This window comes from Macrobrachium rosenbergii, chromosome 3 (assembly GCF_040412425.1).
Source record: "Macrobrachium rosenbergii isolate ZJJX-2024 chromosome 3, ASM4041242v1, whole genome shotgun sequence".
Classification (NCBI taxonomy): domain Eukaryota; kingdom Metazoa; phylum Arthropoda; class Malacostraca; order Decapoda; family Palaemonidae; genus Macrobrachium; species Macrobrachium rosenbergii.
This window is the reverse complement of record NC_089743.1, coordinates 6705228-6732727: the sequence shown is the minus strand read 5'-3', so window position 1 is coordinate 6732727 and position 27500 is coordinate 6705228. Positions and strand designations below refer to the sequence as shown.

Here is a 27500-nt window from a genome sequence, read left to right as displayed (position 1 = left end):
TTTTAGGGAACGGGCCCATACCGGCCCACCTTGTCCGTTCCGTTAGTCGAACACTGCTTTGTGAGTTGAGCAGGCTCATTACTTCACAGTGACAGGCAGAGAGAGAGAGAGAGAGAGAGAGAGAGAGAGAGAGAGAGAGAGAGAGAGATTTTGACTGCTGATGAATACCATTAATGAACACATCACTAAGTTATTACTATACCAGTCTTTATCATTACTCAAACAATCATCCTGGTGGACTGAGGGCCATCAACTCGAAAAACACCCTTCCACAGAACAGAATAACCATAAAGAGAATGCAAGGAAACAGAGAAGAAAATAACAAATATGATACTCAGCAACCAGGAAAAAAAAGACGAAATGCATCAGGGATATTAGTCAGTAAAACTTAGACAATGATACATATCACTGCCCAGTAGTATTTCACCCTATTAGACTGTCATAACAATGATTGTTATTAAAGTTTTTTATTTGTTAAGAGCTACCTGAGTTACTTGAATGGATAACAAACGGGATGAAATGTAAGGACTGGCTAACGCCATCATATTTTTCTAGATATTATATATCTTTTTTTAGATCTGGTTGTACTGCAATCTTTTTCAAAAAAAAAAAAAAAGTTAAGTATATCTTGGTTTAACCAGACCACTGAGCTGATTAACAGCTCTCCTAGAGAGGGCTGGCCCGAAGGATTAGATTTATTTTACGTGGCTAAGAACCAACTGGTTACCCAGCAACGGGACCTACAGCTTATTGTAGACATCTCGAAAAATTGATATGCTTTATTCATATCATTGCAACAGAAGCACTTGTGATTATAAAGTTTCACACACACAGATGTGTATATACAACGCCTGTACATATTATACACTGTGAGTATGAGCGATAGTGAGGGTGGTTCTGGTTTGTTGAACAAAACGTCTATACCAATACACAAGGAGAGAGGGAACGCCCTCATTTATGTTGTCAAGATCAAAGTATAAGACAAGCGGTAAGAATGAATGTGGCTTTCACCGTATCCGCTCTCTCTCTCTCTCTTCTTCTTCTTCTTTTTCATTTTGCTCTGCCCAAGATCTCTTCTTCTGACGCTGATCGCCGAGGCGCAGCCTGATTTTTCCCAGGTAACGCTACCAAAGCGCTATTTTGTTCCCACTCACACATCTCCCAATGCGATTCTCTCTCTCTCTCTCTCTCACCTTTCATTCAGTTCTCTGCATTACTTCTCCATCAACTGATGTTTTCAACTTTTGAAAATCTCTTCGGTTTTTAACGTTTTTCCGTTGCTCTTAGTTCAGCTCTTAATTCGGGTGCGACCCTTTACACTGAAGTTCGGATTTTGAGCGTCGGTACTGTCTTTACATCCTGTGTCCCCATAAAAATCATTACCGTTGTGCCTCGTTGATACATGTCTTCTTTTTCACACAGTTCATTATCACTGGGTATCATTTTCATTAAGCAAAACCTTTCAACCTCTCCAACAAAATTCGAGGTTGTGAGGGCGCTGTCGGCTGGTGGCACTGAGGTATGGGAGCCGCCATATTACAGGAATTGTTTCGAAATGAAATGAAGCCGCTGTGATAACAAGGCAAAGTAAGGATTTTCTTAACTGGTCTTGAATTTCCTCATTTCCTAGAGAGAGAGAGAGATGAATGGGGATGAGAGTGGGACGGAAAAATCCCTTTAATTTATTACGGAATATTATGGTATTTTCACCATCGCGCGGAGTAGACGTTTCTCAGAATCTCTCGGAAAGACTGAACACATTTGTTCTTAAAAACGAAAACTCTTGATAATCGGCGAAAGGTGCCCTCAGTGCGAAGTCACGGCTATCGCTGAACTTTTCATTGCAACCACGTCATTTGTGGATCATGCGCTCTCCCTGGTCTATAAAAAGGGCTGTACATTCGTGGCATCGATTTCATGAAACTAATAAAATATCCTACGTTTCACAATGAAGAAAAGTTGGCGCATGGAACCTTCGATCAGAGAACAGCTAACGAAAGAAACAAATCATTTTAACATCGGTTACTTGAAATGCACGGCTCCACCTCACTCTTACCTTTAGAATTCCTCTTCACCCCCAGCACAAAAAAAGTTACTTTTACTTTCCTGCTGTGTTATGCCTACCAGGTCACCATTTCCCAACTTTATTCCTTTCACCTTAACCTTTCAAAGACTGTTCGACTTCCTCCCCTCCAACAAGCTCTGGATTTCTCTCCTTGCTTCCGTGTTCCCTTAATTCCTTGGTTGTCCGTCTTGGAAGAGGTGATTCTATCCTTTCTCTGTTTGTTGTCCTTCCTTTCTTTTACTTCCACCAGGCCAGGGCAAGAGAATTGCATTTGTACGTCTGTCCTATCAGCCTTTGTATTAAAAATCTGCAACTAATTTTGATTTTTAAAATCTTAAACTTTCTCTTTTCTAATTTACTTTACGTTATCGTATTTTATTCCGTGGACATTTCCTTGGGAAATTCATGGTTTTTTTAAATGATTCCATTTTCATAGAAGACCACATTAATAATAATAATAATAATAATAATAATAATAATAATAATAATAATAATAATAATAATAATTACTGAAGAATATCAAAGTTCTACAATCTCCCGACTCAAGTGCTGAAAAACTAATCTGAAAACAGTCTATTCATTGGTATTTTATTGGACAGGAGAACAGTTTTGATTTTTCTCACACAGGATGCACAACAGGGACACGGGTGGCACGTTTTAGCTTTCGTTCCTTCATCATGACCTTACCATCGCTCTAGGTTCGATCCTCTGCCTTTGAAGTTGTTAAAGGTCTTCAGGATGACAGTCTGGAGATGAATAAGAAGGACAAGCCACCGAGCGGTGAGGTGATATACTGGGCGATCTCCACAAAGAGTATGGTAGAGCAAAACAACTGTGCTAAAACATCTCTTCTGAACACGCTGAAAAACATCATTAATCTTGAGTAGGTTTTCCATAACTGATATGACGGTGAAGACTATATGAAAGGATTACACGAAGAAAGGGTGTCTAGGAAGATAACGCAACGACTCCCAGCATTCTTAGCATCACAAATGCCCCAGGTGGAAATTACCTTCGGTGGAGGCATTCTGGGCAAGTTCTCGGCCTTTTTGGCTTGTTCCGTCTGAATTTGTGCACATTAGTTATAATGACAGATTTGAGGATGAGGATGTTCATGATAATCATCATTCTCTTTATTATCATTATTCTGAAGCCAAGCAAATAGGCCATTCATTTGTCTCAGCGTGATGCCCAAATATGAAAATTATATAAAGAAAGAGGGGAGAAAAACAATTAGAATAAGTAAGTTGAGTATACCTTAGTTTAACCAGACCACTGAGCTGATTAACAGCTCTCCTAGGCTGGCCCGAAGGATTAGATGTATTTTACGTGGCTAAAAACCAACTGGTTACCTAGCAACGGGACCTACGGCTTATTGTGGAATCCGAACCACATTATGACGGGAAATGAATGTCTATCACCAGAAATAAATTCCTCTAATTCTTCATTGGCCGGTCGGAGAGTCGAACGCTGGGCAACAGCGTGCTAGCCGAGAGCTCTACCCATCCCTCCAATGAAGAACTAACAATTAGAATAAAATTCGGATGTTAATTAAGTTGATAAATAACTGAATAAAATTCGGATGTCAAGTTGATAAATAATTCCATAAAAAGATACACAAAATACAGCGCTGAAAAGTAAGAGAGAAAAATGAAGGCGAAGTGGAACAGCGCGTCAGAGCATCGTGGTTTTCTTAACTCTACGAGCATTGATAGCTCTAAGAACAAGAGCTCACCACATTCTTATGACTATACATCCCTCAATAAACCATTTCCTCTAGCAGGAGGAGCTCTACAAAAAACGATAGAGGTCACTGCCACATCCATACTTTAATCGCTCAATCGTGGATGAACCCCAGGGCAAAAAATTTCCTGAACATGAGCCACTTCATTACCTACCTGGAAGAAACATCAGCAATGCACCGAACGCCCCTACACACAACATCTCCATTTCCCTCTATCCTGCGCATGCTATTCTTTTTTTTTTTTTTTTTATCAAGGCCCTTCCTCTCCAAGACCAATTTTCATAATGTCTATCCAGCGCTTTCTAAGGCCCCATAGACGGATTCCACAATAAACTGTAGGTCCCGTTGCTAGGTAACCAATTGGTTCTTAGCCACGTAAAATAAGTCTAATCCTTCGGGCCAGCCCTAGGAGAGCCGTTAATCAGCTCATTGGTCTGGTTAAACTAAGATATGCTTAACTTACGACCGGCGGATCAGGTTCCGTTCTAACTCCGGTATCTGCGGTGCTCATAGACGTTCGGATTCACTTCAGTTTGCCGAAACCTGGTGGAGTGAAGACGTGTCAGCTCCGCTCAGTGATGACGCTATTGACTGCGCTCTTGCAGCAGAAATTGGAAAACCCCAGCGAAAAAGGAGAACCTGGGTTAAACTGTGGTTGAAGAAGAGAAATGAATTATCTCACGATTGTTTATTAATGAATTGAAACTTTACCCTGGTGACTGGTTTAACTACCCGAGAATGGACGAGCAGACCGACATGGAGTTATTATATATGGTCTCCCCTCTTCTAAAAATAAAAAGTACACTTGTACGAGACAGCCAATATCACTGTACGAGAGGGTCCTGCCCACACTTCGCTTCGGCTCCACTGTTCGTTCCTTGGGGCATATAACCCCAGAGACATGTAAAGCAATTATTCAAGTTATCCGTTAAAGCAGAATAGGCCCCTAAACGTACGTGTGTTTGTGTGTGTATGTATTAGTATTATTGTTTAAATTACATTGTTATTTTCCGTACATAAAATCAAAGTTTATGATGATATTTTCAATAATATTTCAATTTTCCTTGTATAAATAAAAAATTTTGTGTACAAAAAAGTCGAAAATTTTACTCTTACTTGGCTACAGAAACGTAGGTTTAAGGGCCTATTCTGCTTTAACGGATCATAGACCTAGTGCATATAGACCATATACCACTAGACTATGCAGGATGCTGTGTATATATATACAACCAGTCACCAGGGTAAAGTTTCAATTCATTAATAAACAATCGTGAGATAATTCATTTCTCTTCTTCAACCATAGTTTAATCCAGGCTCTCCTTTTTTCGCCGGGGTTTTCCAATTTCTGCTGCAAGAACGCAGTCTATAGCTTCAACACTGAGAGGAGCTGACACGTCCTCACTCTAACAGGTTTCGGCAAACTGAAGTGAATCCGAAAGTCTATGGGCACCGCGGATACCGGAGTTAGAACGGAACCTGATCCACCGGTCGTATCGTCTATGGGGCCCTTAGTCTTCCTCTCCTCCTCCCCCCTAACATCACCAAATTACCAAAACTTTTCATCAACCCATCGTCCTCCATTCTTCCCTTCGAGATAAAGCCGTTTCAAAACACCTTGTTCATCCTGTTACCAATGCTAACCTTTTACCACTTCTGTGTATGTCCACGTTTCTTGTTCCTTCTATTCTGCGTATACCAGAGATGCAGCAGGAAAAGTTCATCCCGACATCTTCAATACTTTTTCTTTAATTTACGTTCAACATCCACACTTCACTTCGTAATGGAAAGTTGGCTCAGACACTCCAAGCCTATTCTCAATCTTTTGAACACTGTGTACTAGCTTTTCTGTTCTGCCTCTTAATAGGCTCATATCATCACACAGCCTGCTGTTTTTCATTGTACTTGCTTCCAAATACCTATACAAATCAGCCTCTTCTATTCTTGTACTGTCCATTTCAACTTTCCTTGCTCCATCTGCCTGGCTGCCATTTACCCTCGTAATTTTGCCTTTGCTCACATTGACTCTCAGTTTTCTCCTCTTGCAAACACTTAGAGACTTTTACTTGTCTCTGAAGTGTCTCTTCATTGCCTCTTGTCATTACTGAGTCATGTGCGTCTATCAACCATTCCTCAGTCCACTTGCAACTTATTTTTCCACAGCTCAATTTGCACTAAATTTACTCTCCATTCTCCAACTTTTTACATCGTTCCTTCCATAACAATATCGAAGAGCCATGAAGACATAGCACTCTTTTCTCAGGCTCCCTTTCACACCAAACCAGTCACTCATACAGCCACATTTTCCAGCACAGGCTTCGCTTCCATACAAGCCCAGCAGCCCTCATATAACTCTGTCGATTCTGTCACAAGATTTTTCTAATTCATGAGATGAAGGCCACGTAAAGCATTTTCCCCTCTACTTGAAACTTCTCGCAAAAGTCCTTCCTAACAAGCAACTCATAAACCTTCTTCCTTGTGTAAAAATAGATTTTATTATAATGAGGCACATAACTGTATAATCTATAGAGCAGACGCTCTGGAAACAATGCTAAAAAAATATAATTTCTTTTTAAACACTTTTATTAAAACGCACTAAAAAGTAAAAAATTATTTTTTGAGACACACCAGGATTTTCTTACAATTAATCATGTCTACAAAAATAAAAGCAAGGGCGTCAGACATGGAAAGAAATGCTGTAAGAAAAGAAATATATACTTTTTATTTCTTGTAGCATTTCCTTCCATGTTTGCAGCGCTCACTTTTATTTTTGTAGACAGGATTCATTGTAAGAAAATCCTGGTGTGTCTGTCTCTCAAAAAATAATTTTTTTACTTTTTATATACGGTAGTGCATTTCAATAAAAGCATGTTTAAAAAGAAATTATATTATTTTAGCATTGCCTCCAGTGCGTTTGCTCTAGATTATACAGTTATGTGCCTCATTCTAATAAAATTCGTTGTCAGTCCTGTTATCAGTCTTACTTTCTCAATCAAAATTTTTCCGCACACCCACTCCATGCAGGAAGCTAAGTAATTCTATGATCCCGTCATTTTTACTGCCACCGCACCGCTGTCAATAATTTCATACATTCGAAAAATTATTCCTCTGTTCTCTTCTCTTGGACTTTTTCCTCTTCCAGATATATCTCACAAATCCTGATGGACCACTTGGTCACACTATCACAACTACATATACACAAACACACATATATGTATGTGTACATATATATATATATATATATATATATATATATATATATATATATATATATATATATATACATGTATATGTATATATATATATATAAACATCAACCTCTACATTATCTGATACACTTACCTAAGCAATGTACACATTAAGAATAGTCAATATTAAACTCTTTCTTTCCATGGTGGGATTAAATTCCATACATACTAGTTCCAGTAGAGGTTAACAATTAACCTACCATGTATGAGGGGATTATATAAAATATATATATGTATACATATATATATATATATATATATATATATATATATATATATATATATATATATATATATATATATATATATATATATATATATATATATACACATATACATACTCTTTAAGTATACCTTAGTTTGACCAGACCACTGAGTTGATTAACAGCTCTCCTAGAGAGGGCTGGCCCGAAGGATTAGATTTATTTTACATGGCTAAGAACCAGTTGGTTACCTAGCAACGGGACCTACAGCTTATTGTGGAATCCGAACCACATTGAAACGAGAAATGAATTTCTATCACCAGAAATAAATTCCTCTAATTCTTCATTGGCCGGTTGGAGAATCGAACGGGAGCCCAGCAGAGTGCTAGCCGAGAACGGTACCCACCAACAAGGAACTAGGTGAGTGATCAAATTCGACTGTTTACCGTTTTATCTAATCCAAAGGGTCAAGTTCGAACCCTAATCGGGACACATAGCATAGCCAAGTGGTGAAAATTGACTATTTATTTATCATTGTATCTGAACTAAAGACCCAGGTTCGAATCCTGGCCGGGCCTATGCACTCATCAACTATTATTCTTCTTGGGTGTAAGTTATTCCTAAAGAATGGTGAAATCCATAATAAATTATACTTCTGGCATAATTTTATAAATATATAAAAGAGCCACGGGAGTATAAGTGCAAGAATTCATATATATATATATATATATATATATATATATATATATATATATATATATATATAATTCTATATATATGTATATATACATATATACTGTATATATGTGTATATGTATACACAGATACTTATTTACATCATGTGTATCAATACATACGTATGTATATGCGCGGAATACTTGACAACAAATGACACTTGTTTATATAAGACTCTGATATGAGGATGCTTGTTAATAGTTATGTTGAACAAAAACTATACTGGTTCATGGAACAGTGGATAAGTAGAAATATGGAAAATGCGGCGGGAGGACTTCAAGAGGTAAAAGGAAAACAATAATTATTCTGGAGCAATCCTGGTTTCGCACTGTTGTTGAGGCTTAAATGCTTTCTCACCTATAACCCAGCCATAGGCGCACGGGACCCTTTTTCATCTCAGGGGCCTGAACTCTCTCTGCCCCAAATTTGCCTGTAAATCCAAGCTTATATATATATATATATATATATATATATATATATATATATATAAATATACATACACATATATATATATATATATATATATATATATATATATATATATATATACAGATATATATATATATCTATATATATATATATATATATATATATATATATATATATATATATATATATATATATATATATATATATATACACATATATATAGATATAGATATTTATATGTGTATATATATATATATATATATATATATATATATATATATACATTCATATATTTATATATATAAATATATATATATATATATATATATATATATATATATGTGTGTGTGTGTGTGTGTGTGTGTGTGTGTGTGTTTGTGTGTGTGTGAAGTAAAGGAAGAAATCACACTCATGAACTGGACTTAGCTCACGATCTGCCAGTTGAATAGCCTTGCTCAATTGGCTACCCCGCCCGAAAAATTTGTCTGCCCAAATCTTTGGGGGGGGATGCAGCCCCCCAGCCTCCCTGGCTCGTACGCCTATGATTTACCCAGCTAAATAACACACGATGTCTGTTCACAGTAGTTTTACTTTACGCAACGGAGATAGTCTACAGATAATTAACTCGTCATTCACCCTTGTAGAACGAAGAGACGCACGATGAAAGCAGTTACTCTGCCCGCGCTTCGGGAACGTTCTGTCTTTATAGATAGATAAATCTTGTGACACTGCCGTCATTTTTGGCGGTAGGACGAGACTTGAGAAGTTATCATCTCACTACTCCCTTGTATTAACGTCCTTTTTTGGCTGCGTGGATTTACTTGAAATAAAAAAAAATTGTACCCTAATAAAAGAAAATTTCGGAGTGAAAAAAGGCGATTATTATTCAAGAACAAATATAGAAGACCATGAGGGTCGCAAAAGTGCGCCATAACATTCTTCTTTGGTGACTCTGTTTGCTTGCAAAAATAATTCAGAAGACTTCCTTACGCTTCAGCATCTTCCATTAATCAAATATTATAACAATTATTATCAACAAATTTCATTAATTCATAGGGGAGAAGCCTTGAAGGGCTAGTTACTTACAAAGAAGGCTTTCAAGGAATAGGCGAGAGCGCAATTAAAAGGAACCGAAAACAGGGGAAATAAGAAGCAAATAAGAAATAAATTCGGGCATCTGCAAATAGACCCTTATACACATGCATAGCCCGAAAAAAGGGCGAGTCAGTTCGTGACAAAGTAACTGAGAGGCAATTTTGTGGGATAAAAAGTTTTGCCCCGTGACTATTTTAGGAAATAACCTAATATATTTTACTATTTTTGGATTATCATCAGTATGATATTCTATATCGTCTTACAGCGAAATTAATCAGGAAACAAAATTGTGATGGATCCTGTATAAGTCAGATTACAAGTAGGCTAATCTTAATAAATATCAAGTTATATTGATATTTCTCTATAACCTACTCATTTAAAGGAAGAACTGCCATTTGTATAAGTATGTGTAGCCTATATATGTACATATATACATGTATATATATGCATATATATATGTATAAGTATATAATTTATATACATATTTATGTATATATACACATATTTATATATACATATATAAAATGTGTATATGTATATATTATATACAGTATAGTCATCATGACCTCTTTAACTTCTCAATCTCCTCACACCTTTTCAAAAAACTAGTGACTACAAATAAACAGATCCTATATGTTTGAGTAAATCGAAAAATTAAAGTGGTCATATAAGCTAATACATATACACATACACACAAACATGTATTAATATATACATGCATACATATATACATTATATATGTGTGTGGTCATATGTGTGGATATTTATATATATATATATATATATATATATATATATAATATATATATATATATATATATATATATATATGTGTATATATATATATTAAAATCAAACTTTTTGTAATAAAAAATACTAATTCTTAACGCTAGCGGAATGGCAGAATGTTTCCTGATGATAACTATGCTAGAATTCTTGTAGATTCGTGCGCGTATAAATTCATACGTAATTGTACACAAACATGCAAATGTGTTAAAAAACCATATAAGCTCTACAAATTCCATTCATGCATTATATTATACTTAATATGTTACACACACACATAAGTGATTGTATTGCGTGTCAGTCTGTATATAAAGTATATAAATATCTATATATATATATATATATATATATATATATATATATATATATATATATATATATATACACACATATAATATATATATATATAAGATCCATCGCACCTCCTCCTCCCAGGGTTGCAGGTCCGACTCTGGTGGACGGAAGCAACATCATGAGGTCTCTCTCAAGAGTGAGAGAGTGGGCGGGGTCTCTTTAAGATGCTGTCTTCCTATTAGCCGACAGCTTGTGAGCGCTCCGCCTACAGGCGTCGAGGGGCGGAAGACTATTCGGTCACCATAGTAACGGGATGCGAGAGCTCGAGGTTGCTTCTCGCCTGCTTGTATTTTCTTTACCGAGATTTTACAAAGTTTCCCGTCGGATGTGTTTTCTGGCGCGTACGCGTAGGGACTGAATTAAGAGAATGATCACTGTTTTTGTTCAACTTTAAAAATACTCCCTTGGAGACGATGCCTGAGTTTTCACAATTAATTCATCTCCGGAAGGACGGAGCGTTGACAGTAAGTCTTTCCGTTAGATGTGCGATGAAGAAAGGAACAGCAAAAATGAATGAAAAAAACTCGAACGTCTTAGAATAATAAAGAAGTCAAAACTGCCACATCTAAACTTACCTTGAGTTGCCTTTTTTAGCTGTAGTGGATCTCGTAATAAATGGAACCTTCGCGTATAGCAATGCCGTAGTAGTGGTAACGACTTTGGCCGCGCGTTCCCAGGCGCCGGGTCGTCAGGCCTGGAAACTGCTGCCGAATGATCTGTTTTGGGGACAGGAAAGTTATAACACTGCTAATAATGATGATACTGCACTTACATTAAACTGATTAAATTTTATCAGTACCGAATTCTGTTAAACTGCTTCAAATTCTACCCAGCTTCTATTCTTGTTTAACATATAAATAGTCAAGCTGTCTCTTTTGACTGACGCGATTTGATGCTAAAAATGAAATGTCGCCTGTGAAAATGGACCCTTTTCATAATAGATACAAAATGTCAGGAAAAATAGCAAGGGATAATAAGCGTGCAATGCAGCTGACAAAGTCATTGTTATTGAAATAAAATAATATTCAGAGACAAAGCATAAGAAAGTGAACAATAAAGAAATTATCCATTACAACTATCAGCAACAAACAAAAGGTGCTACTTTTCAGAATAAGGAACTCTCTTTCTTCCCCTGCGATCCCTGCATCAATTAATCAATCCTTTTTTGGACCAACAGTGCTGGATTTGGCCAATCATGACTACCTAAATTTCAAGCGTTCAGATTATTTTACATTACAGTATCTCCACCAAAATCACCGAATTCATTATCTCAGTATGATCTAGCTTCATAAATAAACTTGATCCTGCTTCTGTGGTTTTGCACTGACGTTGCACAAGTAATCGCAAAAGCTCCTTACTCTTAGAAAATGTTAATCAAAATAACAGCTTCCGTCACTAATATTGGAACTCACAAATTGTCGTTATTCAGTTGTCTGGTTCCAGTGGTACACTGCCATCAAAACTGCAAAGCTTCCGTTAATGCCTACTCTGGCCTCAAATTATAATCGTTCTCATCTTTTATTTGAATACGGTATTCTTATCAGCTTGTAGCATCCTGTTGAATTTGTAAACTAATTTCTTACCAGTTGAAAATGATCTTTGACGATTTTTCTCTTGAGGCGTCCACAGACTCCTTTGCAATTAATAATCTGATCAACAGGGGAAGCATTAGGATTAACAAAGCCAGACTTTCGCCTTTGGCAATACCCCAGATACCCGAGCATTAGGCCTAAAGTTTCCTCTGGGTATCCGGAGAGTAAGAGATGCCATCGTATTTATGGAGGCAGTCGTGGGAAGCAACTCGCCGTCAGTCTAAACGTAGCCTGAATGGAAGTGCAACCACGGGAGACCAATATATCTAGACTGATTTAATTCTTAAATGAAGCAACAAAGAAGTGCTTCTTCTTCTATCATCATTAAGGTAAATTAGGAAAGAAACATAAGTCTCATGTCCAGATAGAATCGTTGCTTAGAGAACTGATTTTTTTCGGAATAAATCGAAACCTATTTTTCTATCCACAGAATACTATAGTTGACATGGACTGCTGAGTATTTCAAAAGAACTGAATACCTCAGTGTATAACTTGTAAATGAACAATTACCTTTCACATTTCAATTCTGAAATGAACGGCAATAAAACTTTCTTACTACAGTTTGAGCTGACCAGATTCACTTTGAAACAAGGCTGAAAAGGCAAAGATGTAGGAATAACTGAATTATCACTACCCGCTGTGACAGCTGGGACGAGACTGAAATGAATTCTTAAAAAAAAGCGAGAAGGAAGTGAAAGATCAGAAACATAGAAAGAGGAGGAAGATGAACGTCAGCTAAAATAGTTATGGGTCAGATACGCGATAATTCAGCTTGTAGAATGAAGACGCAAAGGAACCTTTAGCTTGCAAAGGATTCATTTAATGTCTGAGAGGAAATTATAATAATGAGTGAGTCATTGATCACCAGTATATGTTGTCTTCACTAATCTCTTCTTGTAATCACAAAGGAGATTGACAGACCCAGAGGCCTTTTGTCAACTCGTAAAAGTAATCACAAGGGGGGCGGGGGGATAAGAACAGATAATTTTCAGAGACGAGAGAAAAAACCAAAAAGAATAAAAAAAAAAAAACAAAGGGACTAGTCTATAGGCAAAATTCTTAAACTCTTCAAGAGTTGATGAAATAAATCTTTGTTTTTTTTTTAACAATCCTTGCTTTGTGAATATAAGCGACAGGAAGGACGCACAGCCGAGAACAGACTTCATGGTTGGGGAAAATCTAGAGAGACTAATCCATGAGGGCTTGCAAGAATGCAGGCTGCCAAAGAGATATCTTTGTTAGAGTGAAATCGACAGACATTTTCCGTAACTAAAATGTACGTGAAAAACGATTACATTCTGAAGAAAAAATTTAATATTTTTAGTTTAACGAGACCACTTAGCTGATTAATCTTGCTCTCCTAGGAATAAATGGCTCAAGGATTAAACTTAAACCATATGGTTAAGAACCAATTGGTTACCTAGCAAAACGAGACCAATACAGCTACTTACAACCCGAACCACATTATACCGAGAAATGAATTTCTACACAAAATAAATTCCTCTAATTCTTCATTGGCCGGCCGGAGAATCAAACGCCGGCCCAGCAGAGTGCTAGCCGAGAACACTACCGATCCTTCCAACGAGGAACTACGAGTCTGAAGAAGTGGGTTCGGTGAAGTCCAGCAGGAAAATCAGTCTGTGAACGACTCCTGACAGCTATGAAGGCAGCAAACATTGAAGAGCAATCTTTGCCTGCTTTCCATGGTTTGTCAAAGCAAAAGATAATTGTAAGAAACTTTCGCACAATGCTGAGACGGCACTGAGATAGCATAATGTCTGTTGATCATCCCCGACGGTAGCCCCCATACAAAAGTCGCCTCACGTAGGTAAACAGTTGTTCAATTAATTTTTCAATGTTATATCATCTGCAAAGAATTTACATAAATGAAGCCAACAAGGAAGTTGTCTTATTAATGCTCGTGAATTCTTTTAATTGAGACAAAATAAACGTAAGAGGAAAAACATTCAGATTTCTTAAATTTATGACATCCAATGACCCAAATTGGAAAGATTTATTGATCAATGTTGTTATAATGAAACCCACAATACAAAATAAAACTCAATCTGTTGTTGGTGCAACACACGCCGAAAACTAAGACTCACCAAAAAGATAATTTTTTCCTATACCAAAGTGGTAAATTTGTAAATTTCGCTTTTAGTTGAGTTGAGATATTCTCATTAATAACATCAAAACTTGATACAAGGACAAAGTTAATAAAAGTGGACTTTACCTAGAGCATTATTTTATTTTAATCCGTACTGCTGACGCCAAAAGAACAGATTCAATGTATAGACTACATTTAAGATTCTATCACTGTACTTCCAGCTAGGTTCCATAAGAGACATCAAGGAATCAACGCATTTACGATTAATAAGAGAATAACTATCAAGTGTCACTAATACTGGTATCTACTGTGCATGGGTATACAAAAAACTTAACAAACAGACGTGCAATATACTCCAAAATAAAACTGAAAGTAAAAATCTGAAAAGAATTTCCAAACCTGAAAATATTACACAAATATCGCCTGTACTCTTGGTTTTAATACAAATACAACAAAACACGCTTGGACTCACCACCATGTTTTTGCTTTGGAGGGTCCACAAACATCCGAGTTTAATGTACCTGGAAAGAATAAAATAAATATTTTGAGTAGATATATTAAGTAAATGATTATTATCATCTTCATCATTACTATTATCGTAACAATAAAAATCACGAAATTTAAATATAGCAAGAAAAATTCAGCAGTTTATTTATTCTAAGGAGCAGCGCATATCACCGATTTCCTCATGAGAATTGAGTCTAAAAAGTGAGTGTGATCCTGCCTTCCCAATTGCAATCTCATTCAAAAACGAACATTATCCTCAACAAATATGGCATTAAGAGGTCACGGACTCCTTGCCTTGACACCGATTGCCCGTCAAGTGATGATGCATGGAGATCAAAACTGGACTCCCTTCCTCGAGAGAGAGAGAGAGAGAGAAAACGAGAGTAGAATTATAAGAGCGGCGCCTCATCTCATCTGCCGATAGCCATAATCACGAAGGGCGTCGGGTCTTTCCTCTCATTCCACTGCATATTAAGAATGACGGACGAGTGAGGACGTGACGTTATCCGAAGCGCCCGACGATGGTATCACAGAAGAGTGCGCAAAAAGCCTTGGTCAAAACTATACTTAACACTTTTCTTTTTTTTTTTTTTTTACAGATCAAGTTCCTAAGCGTCATGCTATATCGTGGAGCTGAACTATCTAGCATATATCCTTACATGTCGATGAGTCGACAAACCACTTCGTTAATATGCTCTTACATTTATTGGAATCTACGTCATTTACTGATGATAAAAAAAAAAAACATCAGCTGAGGGGACCCGAGAGCCTCTACCAAGAAAATGACCAGAACTGAGACTAAAAATATAATTTCTCTTTCCCAGGAAGGGGCGAGGGAAAGAGTAAAACTCCCCAACCAATACTCTAGACAAGCAAAAAAAAAAAAAAAACCTTATTTTTGTATCCCAGGTACCTGAATCCGTACCTTAAATTAGCAACCTCTAACCGCCTACATCATGCTGGTAATTCCAGGGAACTCTATACCGTAAAAATCTGGGTCGTGAAAATGCTGCCGACGGCGCTCTCCATACAGAGTTGTTATCCAAGCGTAAAACGTGAATTGATATATTTAAGAACTGAATGTTTCTGGAAGGGATTCTAATACTCACTAAAACTGGATACAACTCCATCAAAAATTTAAGTCAACATGCTGAAACCATTAAAGAATTCAGGTCTGCTTGTTGAAACGCAGTTATTTGTAATATTGCAAATATTTAAATATTCTAATTTATTGCAGGTGGCTTACAATATTGCAATGCTACAACCAGTACAAATTTCGACAAAAAATCAAGGTATTCAGCCACTCAATCACACTCACAACCGCAAACCCACGTCTTGTTTGTAATCCCTTTAACTTCTGGGGTATTTCCAATCTCTGAACTGACGTCTATTAAAAGTTGTTATGATGGAAGAATAAAATTCCACATGCGCGCGCTCACACACACACACACACACGCGCGCGCGCGCGAAGTTGGTCTGAGACACATAAACATATAGAGAATCTTTGGAGGATGACTGCCCCTTAACGAGGCTCTTCCATTAATGCCTGACCTACTATATATAATAGTGCAATTGCTAGGACATATTACATCCCAATCTCTTGTTTTTCTTATTGTTCTGCATATTCTTGGGTTCTTTTTTTATCTAATCACTAATATGAACAGGAGTATTTCTTTGACATATCCGTATTTCTGACAAAATACCAAATGCATACAGAATGTTTTTATATTTTCACAAGTTCATAAAACATCTTTATATTCATCCATATCGTCACTGAAAACCATTAATCAATTCATATACTCGAAATGGAGATGGAAGTTGAAGCATAAATATTGCAGGCTTTACTTCATTATACCTACTATATATAGTGGATCAGGCAGACATGAAGCCAAAATATGGAACGGACCGGAAAAATCTTAGAGTATGTACCTCCCTCAATCAACTTTGTCGTTTCTTCGGTACAATAAAGTGCCTGTTCGCTATTTTGTGGTCCTTGGATGCATACCTAGTAGCTGGTGAAGTTACTTTGCAGCTAACAACGTCTTAGTTGTTTCAGTTCCCTATTGCTATCAGATAAGTTATTTTGTTTTTAGGATTTCTAAAAAGTTCATCTATGTGCAAATATTTTCTATTGCCCTATAATACCAGTGTATTTTCAGCACATATGACTTAGAACAAAAATTCTCTCTCTCTCTCTCTCTCTCTCTCTCTCTCTCTCTCTCTCTCTCTCTCTCTCTCTCTCTTTTCTTTTCCTTTTCCTCTCGTTTTTCGTTTTCTTACTCGTACTAGTGTAAATTCTAAGGTTTTTTTTTTTCAGAAGTCTGAGTCTAAAGAAATACTTTACACTTTAGATGAGGAAAGGGATCCTGTTGCAACTTCTATTACTCCTCCCGAGGTCAGAGAGGATTCTGACGAAGACTCGGCTGAAGAAGATTAGATTTATAGACTTCAGGCATATATGCCAAGCACTGGGGCAACGAAGGCCATTCACGGCTGAAACGGAAATTGACAGTAAAAATTTGAAAGGTGTAACAGGAGGAAAACCTCGCAGTTGCACTATGAATCGATTGTTGGGAGAGGGTGGACAGTAAGATGGAAGAAAGAATATGAATGGAGGTACAGTAAAAGGAATGAAAGCAGTTGCAGCTAGGGGCCGAAGGGACGTTGCAAAGACCCTTAAGTAATGCCTACATTGCACCGCATGAGGTGCACTGACGGCTCTACCTTTGCCCCTCATACTTACGGGAACCGGCTGAAGAAGAGGGTGGGGTGGGTCTTTGGAGCTGACAATTTAAATTCCAGTCAACAGCTTCTGCTGAAATAGTCTTTCATAATGGGAGAATCTTAGGTGAAGATGATGATAAAATGGCAAATTAATGTCAATTATGCAGAGGAGCAGCACCCTATGGATCAAACATTTATCACTTGACAAAGCCATGATAGAATATTTTGGTAGGCATGGATGCAAACAGTGCATTCGGAATAAACCTGTGAGATTTGGATTCAAAGCTTGGTTCTTAAGTTCTCCACTTGGATATCTAGCAATCTTTGTTGAATACCAAGGGACAGCCTTCGGTTTGAGTAGTCATTATGAAGAAATGTTTGGAAAAATGGGGACTATTTGATGATTTTGAAAAACTACCAAGACATATCAAAGATATACCAGTGAGATTTTACTTGGACAACTACTACGCAAGTTTACCTACGAGAGATGAACTATGGCACAACAGGAACAATAAGGGACAACAGAGTTCCGAACACTTGTCCTATAAACTCGACGAAAGGAATGAAGGTTCCTCGAGAGATATGGATGTTGTGGATAGTATTCACAAGATCTTGTTGATACACGGGAAGGATAATGCAACAGTTTCGGTGGTATAAAATATTTCTATTTATCCCCTGGAAAGTGTAATTTCGATGGTCAGCAAAGGAGAAAGAAAATTAGCGTAAGTCAACGTTCCCACTGGGGATTACAACAGGCACATGGGTGGCACTGATAGGATGGACCAGAACATAAAACTGTCATCGTATGTCCATTAGATTAAAGTGGTGGTGGCCAAAACTGCTGGCTCCTGCATGGTGCTGATGAAAGCAGTCTTCCACTGTTGTCATTCAGGTGCTACACTGCAAGAACATACCTTCAGCAGGCAGAACCACGTGTGGGAATAGGCCAGCCAAGACGGTCATCTCGGGTTACTCCAGATGCACGTTATGACAATGTTGGTCACCTTGTCGAACCCTGTAGTAAACAGTCATGGAAATGTGCTCTCTCATCTTGCAAATCTCGTCCTTCGCAAGGGTGTATGAAATGTTCCATCGTGTGAAATGCTTTGTTGATCACAGTCGTGCTCTTTAGAACACTAATTATAATACCTGGTGTGTTATTGTGATACACGGAATTTCACAATTTAAGTTTATTTCCTTAAGTGAATTAATTTCCTTTCTAGAGCATAAACCAGTTTTGTTATTCTACAGCATGTATCAATTTTCTGTTAATCATTTCACTAAGAATTGTCAACTTCATGTTTTCAAATACTGTCAGCACGTGCAACAGCAGCAGGGCTCATAAATGCATCAAATTTCAGCACTAAACAATTTTTTTGTAATATTCTGTAATAAACGCATTAATATTGAGTCTCTTGTTTCTAATACATCGTGATGTGATAAAATTCATTCATTCATATATATAGGCTATATATACAGTATATATATATAAATTATGTATATATATATATATATATATATATATATATATATATATATATATATATTTATATATATTATATACATAGTATATATCTATACGTATGGATATGTATATATATGTAAATATATCTATATATGTATATATTTATATATATAAATATATACAATTGTATATACAATTATATACAGTATATATAATTGTATATACAACACGTATGCTGATGGACAGTTAAGAATAGCTCTTCTTGAACATATTTATTTCCCGACGTTTCGTAATTCTCATATATAATTATACCTTCTAGGGCTCTAGAATGGATAAAAACAACACATAATTAGCATAAAACTCAAACTGAAATTTTTTATTTTTTTTACACTTAAAATTATACATTTAAAAAACCAAGATATATTAAAATGTATATATAACTTTAAGTGTAGAAAATTTTTTCTTTCGGTTTGAGTTTTATGCTAATTAAGTGTTGTTTTTATCCATTTTATAGCCCTTGAAGATGTAATTATATATGAGAATTACGAAACGTCGGGAAATAAATATGTACAAGAAGAGCAACTCTTAACTGTCCATCAGCACACGTGTTGCATATAACGGCTATGCCACTCCACACGAATTAATTGTATCTATCTATCTATCTATCTATCTATCTATATATATATATATATATATATATATATATATATATATATATATATATATATATATATATATATATACATACACATAACTGGTGTTGAGTGTGTGTGCATATCACCACCGCGTGTATCATATTTCGTTGTGTGTCTGTCTTTTGTACGTTTAAAATATTCACGTGCATACACAGTTTATCGCTCACAATTGACAGACTTGCATACCCATTCAGCAACTGAGCAGGTTTGAGTCCCCGAATGATCGCGTCTCATTTGGAAGCTTCTTTGACGCCGGCTCCTGGCGAGTATCAGCTAATGAGTTCATCCCTTGATATCGAACCGCACTCTATCAATCGGCAAATAACGGAAAGTTAATGAAAAAGAACGAACAAAAAGGGACTTTAACGAATATTGCATTATTGTTGAAGTGAATAAAAATAAAGTTAATTAAGCTTTCAATATACAGAGAGAGAGAGAGAGAGAGAGAGAGAGAGAGAGAGAGAGAGAGAGCGTTTGCTCAACTTTTACACCCTCGTTGGAAAAGCTAATTTCGACCTTATGTCCAGAGGGACGTCGCGAACAAATTCAAGTTCTTTCCAAACGGTGGCTTTATAAACTAGAAGCTTCCCCTTCTGCAAGTAAAGAGTTCGGCTGATGCTCCTGTCATTACATATGTCTGTTGAAGCCTAGGTAATGATACAAGCTTCATCAAAACATTCTATAATGCTTCTCTTTATTAAGTATTATATGCGTAAATTTTCTATGTACAATCGTGTCTCGTGCACACATGAACTAAAACTTAATAGCACACATGCACAGCCATACACAAACACACACATATACACTCAACCACGCAAGCAAAATACATACATATATATCTGTGTATAATATATATATATATATATATATATATATATATATATATATATATATATATATATATATATATATATATATATATATATATCACACACACATGCATATATATCATATATATATATATATATATATATATATATATATATATATATATATATATATATATATATATATGCATGCAATCGTGACTCATGTAAACACTCAAAATTAAGCAAAAAGTCTAACACATACAAACACTTTTATATATATATATATATATATATATATATATATATATATATATATATATATAGATAGATAGATAGATAGATATATATAGATAGATAGATATATATATATATAGATATAGATAGGTACACAGAATATACTGATGACTTTTTCCAGATACTTACGTAGTTGTAATAACCCTAAAGACCTCTTAGCTTCTTGAACTCTTTGCACTTTCCTTGGACGGGTTGTCATTAATACAAAGCCTTAGATTCATATGCTCAAGAATATAAAGTATTTGGTAAAAAGTGTCCATGTAGATTTTATATACATACATTTCAGCCCAAAAACAAAGGCTCTTTGCTACAATGGTGTGGGTAGGACGTTTTCAGCTGTAATAAACGTATCTGAACTCGACAGGCGTATTTATGTATGAGGGGCAATAGATTTTTTTTTCTTGCGGTCAGGTTGGTAACGTAACCGCGTTCTGATACTCTGGATGCGTGTCCGAGTCCTACTACGGACATCAGAATTGCTTCATATTCTTGAATTTGGATCTAAGGACTTGCAGTGATAAGCATACAAAAAAATGTGAAGAACTCTCGAGGAGTTAAGAAGGCTTTATAGTCATTACAGCTACACATACACACACATATACATATATACATAATATATATATTTACTCATATACATACAAACATACATACATCTATACATATAAAGATATATATATAATATATATGTATATAATATATATATATATATATATATATATATATATATATATATATATATATATATATATATATATACATATATAATATATATATACACACACACATATATATATATATATAAATATATATATATATACACATACAAAATATACATATATATATATATATACATACAGATAGAAACATATTATGTACATTCAAATTTACGCACAAATACACACACACACACATATTATATATATATATATATATATATATATATATATATATATATATATATATATATATATAATATATATAACTATTAATATGAATACTTTAATGGAGAGAGATACAACCTATGGAAAAAGGTTAAAGCACTTTTATTTCTTTCAAACTACTACTAGTTTTTCCAATGTCGTCCTGCTATTTTGCTTTGTAACCCTCACATTATTATTATTATTATTATTATTATTATTAAAATTATTATTATTATTATTATGAAAAAGTTTAAACACTTTATCAAAATTTGGAGTTACATGAACAGTTAATGTAATCTAAAAAATTTTGTAGTCGTTAGAAACTTCACTTTGATTAGATTTCCTGACCATAAATACCGAAAACCTTATATACTCCAGTTCTGCGGATAATAAGGAAGGCACAAAAGGGATACAAGACTGTCAAGTAACCAGAATTGTAACGACATCGCGAACAGCAACTTTGCGATTTTCTTCAACATTCTCAGAATGGAATTATTTTAAATGTAAAACAAGACAAGGAAACAGAGGAAAATCTCGACAGACAGACGCCGAGAATGTCTTGTTGTCATATTCAGTCTTAATTGATGTCAAAGCTGACAACAGGACGTCTCATGACTTTTCTTAGGATGACGTAACAAGATACTTCGTTAAAACGAGGTCAATAAACCGTTTCTCAAAGAAGCAATCCTCTAAATGCGCGCTGTCACCGACAGCAAATGTTATATATTTACCGCATTGATGTAACAAATAACTAAAACAGTCTTTATCATAAAGAATAGCGATAAAAGACACCAAAGGATAGAAAATTCTCATTCCGTTATATACGTATACATATATATATATATATATATATATATATATATATATATATATATATATATATATATATATATATATATATATATATATATATATATAATATATGTGTGTGTGTGCGAAGGGATACTGATATTTTTCTTTCAAGTGCACCAATATAAATTTGTCGCGGTGTCCACACTCCCCCATTACCCACTTTTGCTTCCTGTCGTCCTGGGATATTTCAGAGCACAATTTTACTAACCTTATTTCATCCTCTTCAGTAAAAGGAAAAAAAAAAATGAAAACTGGCAATGTAAATTACTGTTTTTTGTAGCAAATAAAGTTTGAACTGACATTATGTTGCTGAGGAGTGTATAGGATGAAGAATTTCTGTAACTATTCCTTATCAAAGAGCAGTATTTCGCAAAGCAAATATATAATGTTATAACTGTGTTCAACGCAGTATTCAAAATCGGCAGAAAAAGCACACTTCAGAATCAGATATGATGGAAGACATGCAACAGTTCACTTGACCAATCGTGTTTCGCTTCACACGTTGGGTTAACCCTCAGTTAAGAGTTCGCCCTGATGACGTTCAAGTTCAGCGATCAAGTGTGCGTTCGAAAGTGGAGAATTTATCGTCAAAATAGAAAGTTTGGGTCTGAACGGAAACTACGATATACTCCAAGATGTCGCTTTCCCAACAAGTACGGTTTCGCAAAAGTGTTTCATTTCCCCACGCGACTGATTGGCTGACCTCTTCGGTGCCTTCAAGGAAGAGTCCAATCTTCAAGTGCGAATTCACAGATGACCATTTTCAACTCTCGTCCGAGATCCAAAGAAAGCGTTTCAGTGACGAGAGTGAATATTCCTACTATCAATCAGAATTTCATCTGTTATCATGTGCATTTATTAGATGTTAGTTTCTATTAACTGCAAGTCACAATCCGCAAGGAAGAACTTCTTTTGGCGCTTGTGGAGAGATACAGAGAAGGACATGGGACTCGCTGAAGCGGCCAAGCGTATAGTGCTGCCTGGTTTGAGAGCGTCCTTCCCCCGAGCTTCTTAACTTCGTCCGGTCATCGGCAGAGAAGTGTCTGTTCATGGCGCTGTTGCCACAAGACCTCCCTCCCTCCCGTGAAGACCTGGGCTTTGTCCTTAGGTCCTTAACCCCAGGTAAGTTTGAGTTTCGCTCTCTCTCTCTCTCTCTCTCTCCTCTGTTCTTAGAGTGTATCTTATTGCAGTTCGCAATCGCCTGCACTAAAATGAATGAATCATGAAAATTCGGCTTTAAAGCCAACCACTGGAGCACATTCAGGTTTAAGACAATGAAAAAAGGGAGTTGGATCGGCTGGACAGCAAAATAAAAAAAAAATTCCAGAAAATAAAGGAAATGAAATACAAGGATCTTGAAGGTGGAGCTGGGAGAAAAGCCCACAGTTGTACTAAGAAACAAAAGTTAGAGAGGTTGGACACCACAATGGAATGGCAGCAAAGTAAAAGGCTGACAGTGCATCGCGGAAGGTGCAATAACGATACTAACCGGGGTTTTTGTGAAGAGACAACGACAATAATACCTAAACAGCGCGAAAGTTTGAGAGAGAGAGAGAGAGAGAGAGAGAGAGAGAGAGAGAGAGAGAGAGAGAGAGAGAGAGAGAGAGAGAATCAGTGCAATGTTGATATTAACAGTTCTGGAATGACTTCATATTTCAGGATTTTAATATCTACGCAAGAAGAGTGATCAGCGTGACACAGGCTCAATAGTAGCCCCAAATGGCAACGCATTGTTCCTAGAATGGGCATATAGGGCTATTGGAAGGCTCGTCAATATTTATATATCTTTCATGCAAGAAACGAAATGATATTGCCATCGCATTTATAACAGTCTACAGAGATCAACTCAATTTGAAAAGTATATTCAATAAATTGCTTGCGTAAATGACAACTAATGCGTGCATATCAAATTAGTACCTAGGATTAAATGCAATTGAAAATAATTTCATTTCTTCTGAAATTATATTCTAATTTTTTTTTAGATCATATGATCTTTTAGAAGAATTCTGAATATGCGTGGAAAAGTGTCAGAAAACTTACTCATTTTCAAATATTACTTTAAAAATGATTGGGAGCAGAATGTTGGAGGTGAACAACCTAAGGAAACTAACAAATTTTCCAGCCCAGTTCATGTCGCAAATGCCTCATGACCCTTAAATCCTTAGAGGGTGGAGCCGTTTGTACAAAAAAAAAAAAATAAATAAATAAATAAAAAAAAAAAGTGACAGTTTTAATTTGTAATAAACTTTGTCAAAGACGCGAGAAATACGAACAACAGCATATTGCAAAATCGTCGGCACATACGGTTCTTGGGGATCTATCTCCTTGCACGTGCATTGTACGCGCATACGTCTGTGAAATACGAGACAAAAACTAATGCCCTTGTGTTACGTATTCCCTGAGACAAAATGTCAGAAAAGGAGATAGAGGCTACATAACCCTGAGAAGATCGTTCAAGCATGCAGTCACACAAAGCTTTGTGTTATGTTTATATTTTTTATCTATATCTGATGGGTAATTTGAGTACCTAGATGCTTGTTTTGAATAGGAGTTACTGAGTTAGATTTTTCATTTGGTAGTGCACTTATCTACAGTGTGGTAAGTCCAGTGTGAAGGGAAACTTTGGCCGGAAACGAAGGACCTGCCTCTCAAAAGACGGGTGTTATTTGGAATGAAGGTCAACACAAGCGTGGCTGGAGACATTCAGAGCCAATAAGTATCATATGACTTTCTACAACTGCATAGGCGCCTACCGTATGACTAACCTGTTTTGGAATTTTTTTTTTGTAAAGAAAACATGAATTCTAGTGTGAACTGGCTGTCAAGAAGGCTTACTGTGTGCTGATGGTGAGCGAATTACGTACCTGATATCATTATAATATCAGCATTTGAAGAAGCAACAACAGTAGTTAGCAGCAGTATTACTCAGTTAAAGTCAAATATAAAATCTAATTGTTTTCCGGAAGAGCTGTGGATACGAAATCAATTACTAGGATGCTTTACCTACTTGTGTTTCTCAAGAGAGGTATTTGACGTCACCCACCTTTCCGAAACTGGCTGCATTGACGGGCTGGAGGCCCTTCTTCTCGCAGAAGTCGACGTAGTGGAGGTAGAGTGTATTCCTGGGGATGCAGACGCCCTCTGCCATTTCGTAATTCTCCTCCAGCCACATCAGGGTGGCAGGTGTCGAGTGTGGCCTTAGAGTTCTCCCTCCCACGCCTCCTCCTCCTCCTCCTCCAATACTAGCTCCTCGCCCTTTTATTCCGCCTCCTCCGTTACTCCCTCCGCCACCGCCTCCTCCTCCTCCTCCTTCAACGTTACCTCCTGCCAGCCTTCCTGCTCCCGACTCTGTATGACTGTGGGTGGTTCCGTTGCAAGCCTCGCTGATCCTCGCCTCCCTCCCGGGTGAAACAACAATGGGCCCATTGTTGTTATTAGGCAGAGCTGTGCCTCTCGCTCCTTCTCCTTCTGTTACCCTACCAACGACGACTTCTTCCCTCCTTCCTTCCCCTGCGCTCGCTTCCCTTCCTCCTGGATTATCTCCTATCCTCTCGATTCGCCTCTCTTCCACTCCCAAGTTCCTTCCTTCGCCCTGCTCGCCGGCACCTCCGCTGACCGACTCCTCTCTTTCTATCATGGCCGTCGTGGTGTTGCAACCCCTCTCTGGAAGACGGACATCGTTTTAGTATACAAAGGAGTCAGTGGTCTTTTGCCATCTCATAAAAAAATCGGTAGTTACTAACACACTAATTAATGTCACACGTCTCAAAAACATGAAGCTAAATCACGTTCCCCAAGGGATAGTTTTTTGTTCTGTCTGTAGCAAGCCCAAATAAAGAGGAGCAGTTACTCTCAACGGTCGTATTTCCTCGATATCTTCCTCTGCATCTAAGTAATGCTCTAAAGATGATTTTTTAAAAATTTTACTTAAAGAATTTTAAAGGGCAGAATTAGGTCAAACCGAAAAAACCCAACAGAGTTTATATTATTCTCGAATAGCTTCTGAACCTTGTTTCAATGTGGACTAGGAAGGGGGGTACAGAAATTGAACAAGAACTGAAACTTCCTGTTTCATTATGAATGAAACCCACAGTGCAATAAACCTAAAGAAACGCACGTAAGCTTCAGACGAAGCTGAAATGACTTACGCTCCACTTTCTTGAAGGACTCACCTGTGCTAATTGTTTTGAAGTGGGCGTAGGAACGGAAATCCTCCACTTCCTGTGTCGTCACACCGCCGGAGGGTGCCACGGTAGTGCCTCTCAGCCATAATTCTGCAAGAAGTGTAACATCTGATGTCGTGGCACATTTTATGTGATGTCTTAATCTTTGAATATAATTTCAAATGGAATGAGCTTCCTATATAGTTAAAAACAAGACAGGCATGCTTGCCAACAGTATGTTCACATAACACAATCATGGACTGAAATTGCAGCCAGAGGATAAAACGGCTGATTATGCCTTATTTTATATGTCATACAAAAGAACTTCTAAAACACTGGTGCTGATAACATCACTGACATTAAATACTGCTGCTTGATTTTACCTTGAAAGAAAGAAATGGTAATTTTAAAAAAACAAACTTGGTGACTTCAGTAAATTGAGAAGGGCTTATAAATTTAGATGCGAATCCCTGTGGACACAGACGTACCGGAACACACAAAAAAACATACACAAGCACACACACGTAAATAAGCTGTATTCATTAACAGCGGCTGGCTTCAGGGGAATCAAGACAACAGCCACCTCCACATTTCCCCTTTAACCGCAGAATCAAAGGTAAGGTTCTTCGTTAAAAACTTTTCCACCTTATAGCTGCCACGAGCGCCGCAACAGATGTCAACAGGTCAGCGTCGACTTCTTTTACATAATTAATCAT

General features: G+C 36.7%; 1 protein-coding gene across 1 annotated transcript in view; it reads right to left on the bottom strand.

Annotated features, from left to right (window-relative positions):
- The window catches only part of LOC136852342 (transcription factor RFX4-like), a 96925-nt gene that overhangs the window by 52665 nt on the left and 16760 nt on the right, over positions 1 to 27500 (bottom strand). Inside the window, 4 exon segments of the mRNA XM_067126917.1 lie at positions 11232 to 11248; positions 11250 to 11372; positions 25665 to 26284; positions 26794 to 26895. Of these exon segments, the coding sequence (XP_066983018.1) occupies positions 11232 to 11248; positions 11250 to 11372; positions 25665 to 26284; positions 26794 to 26895 (862 nt within the window).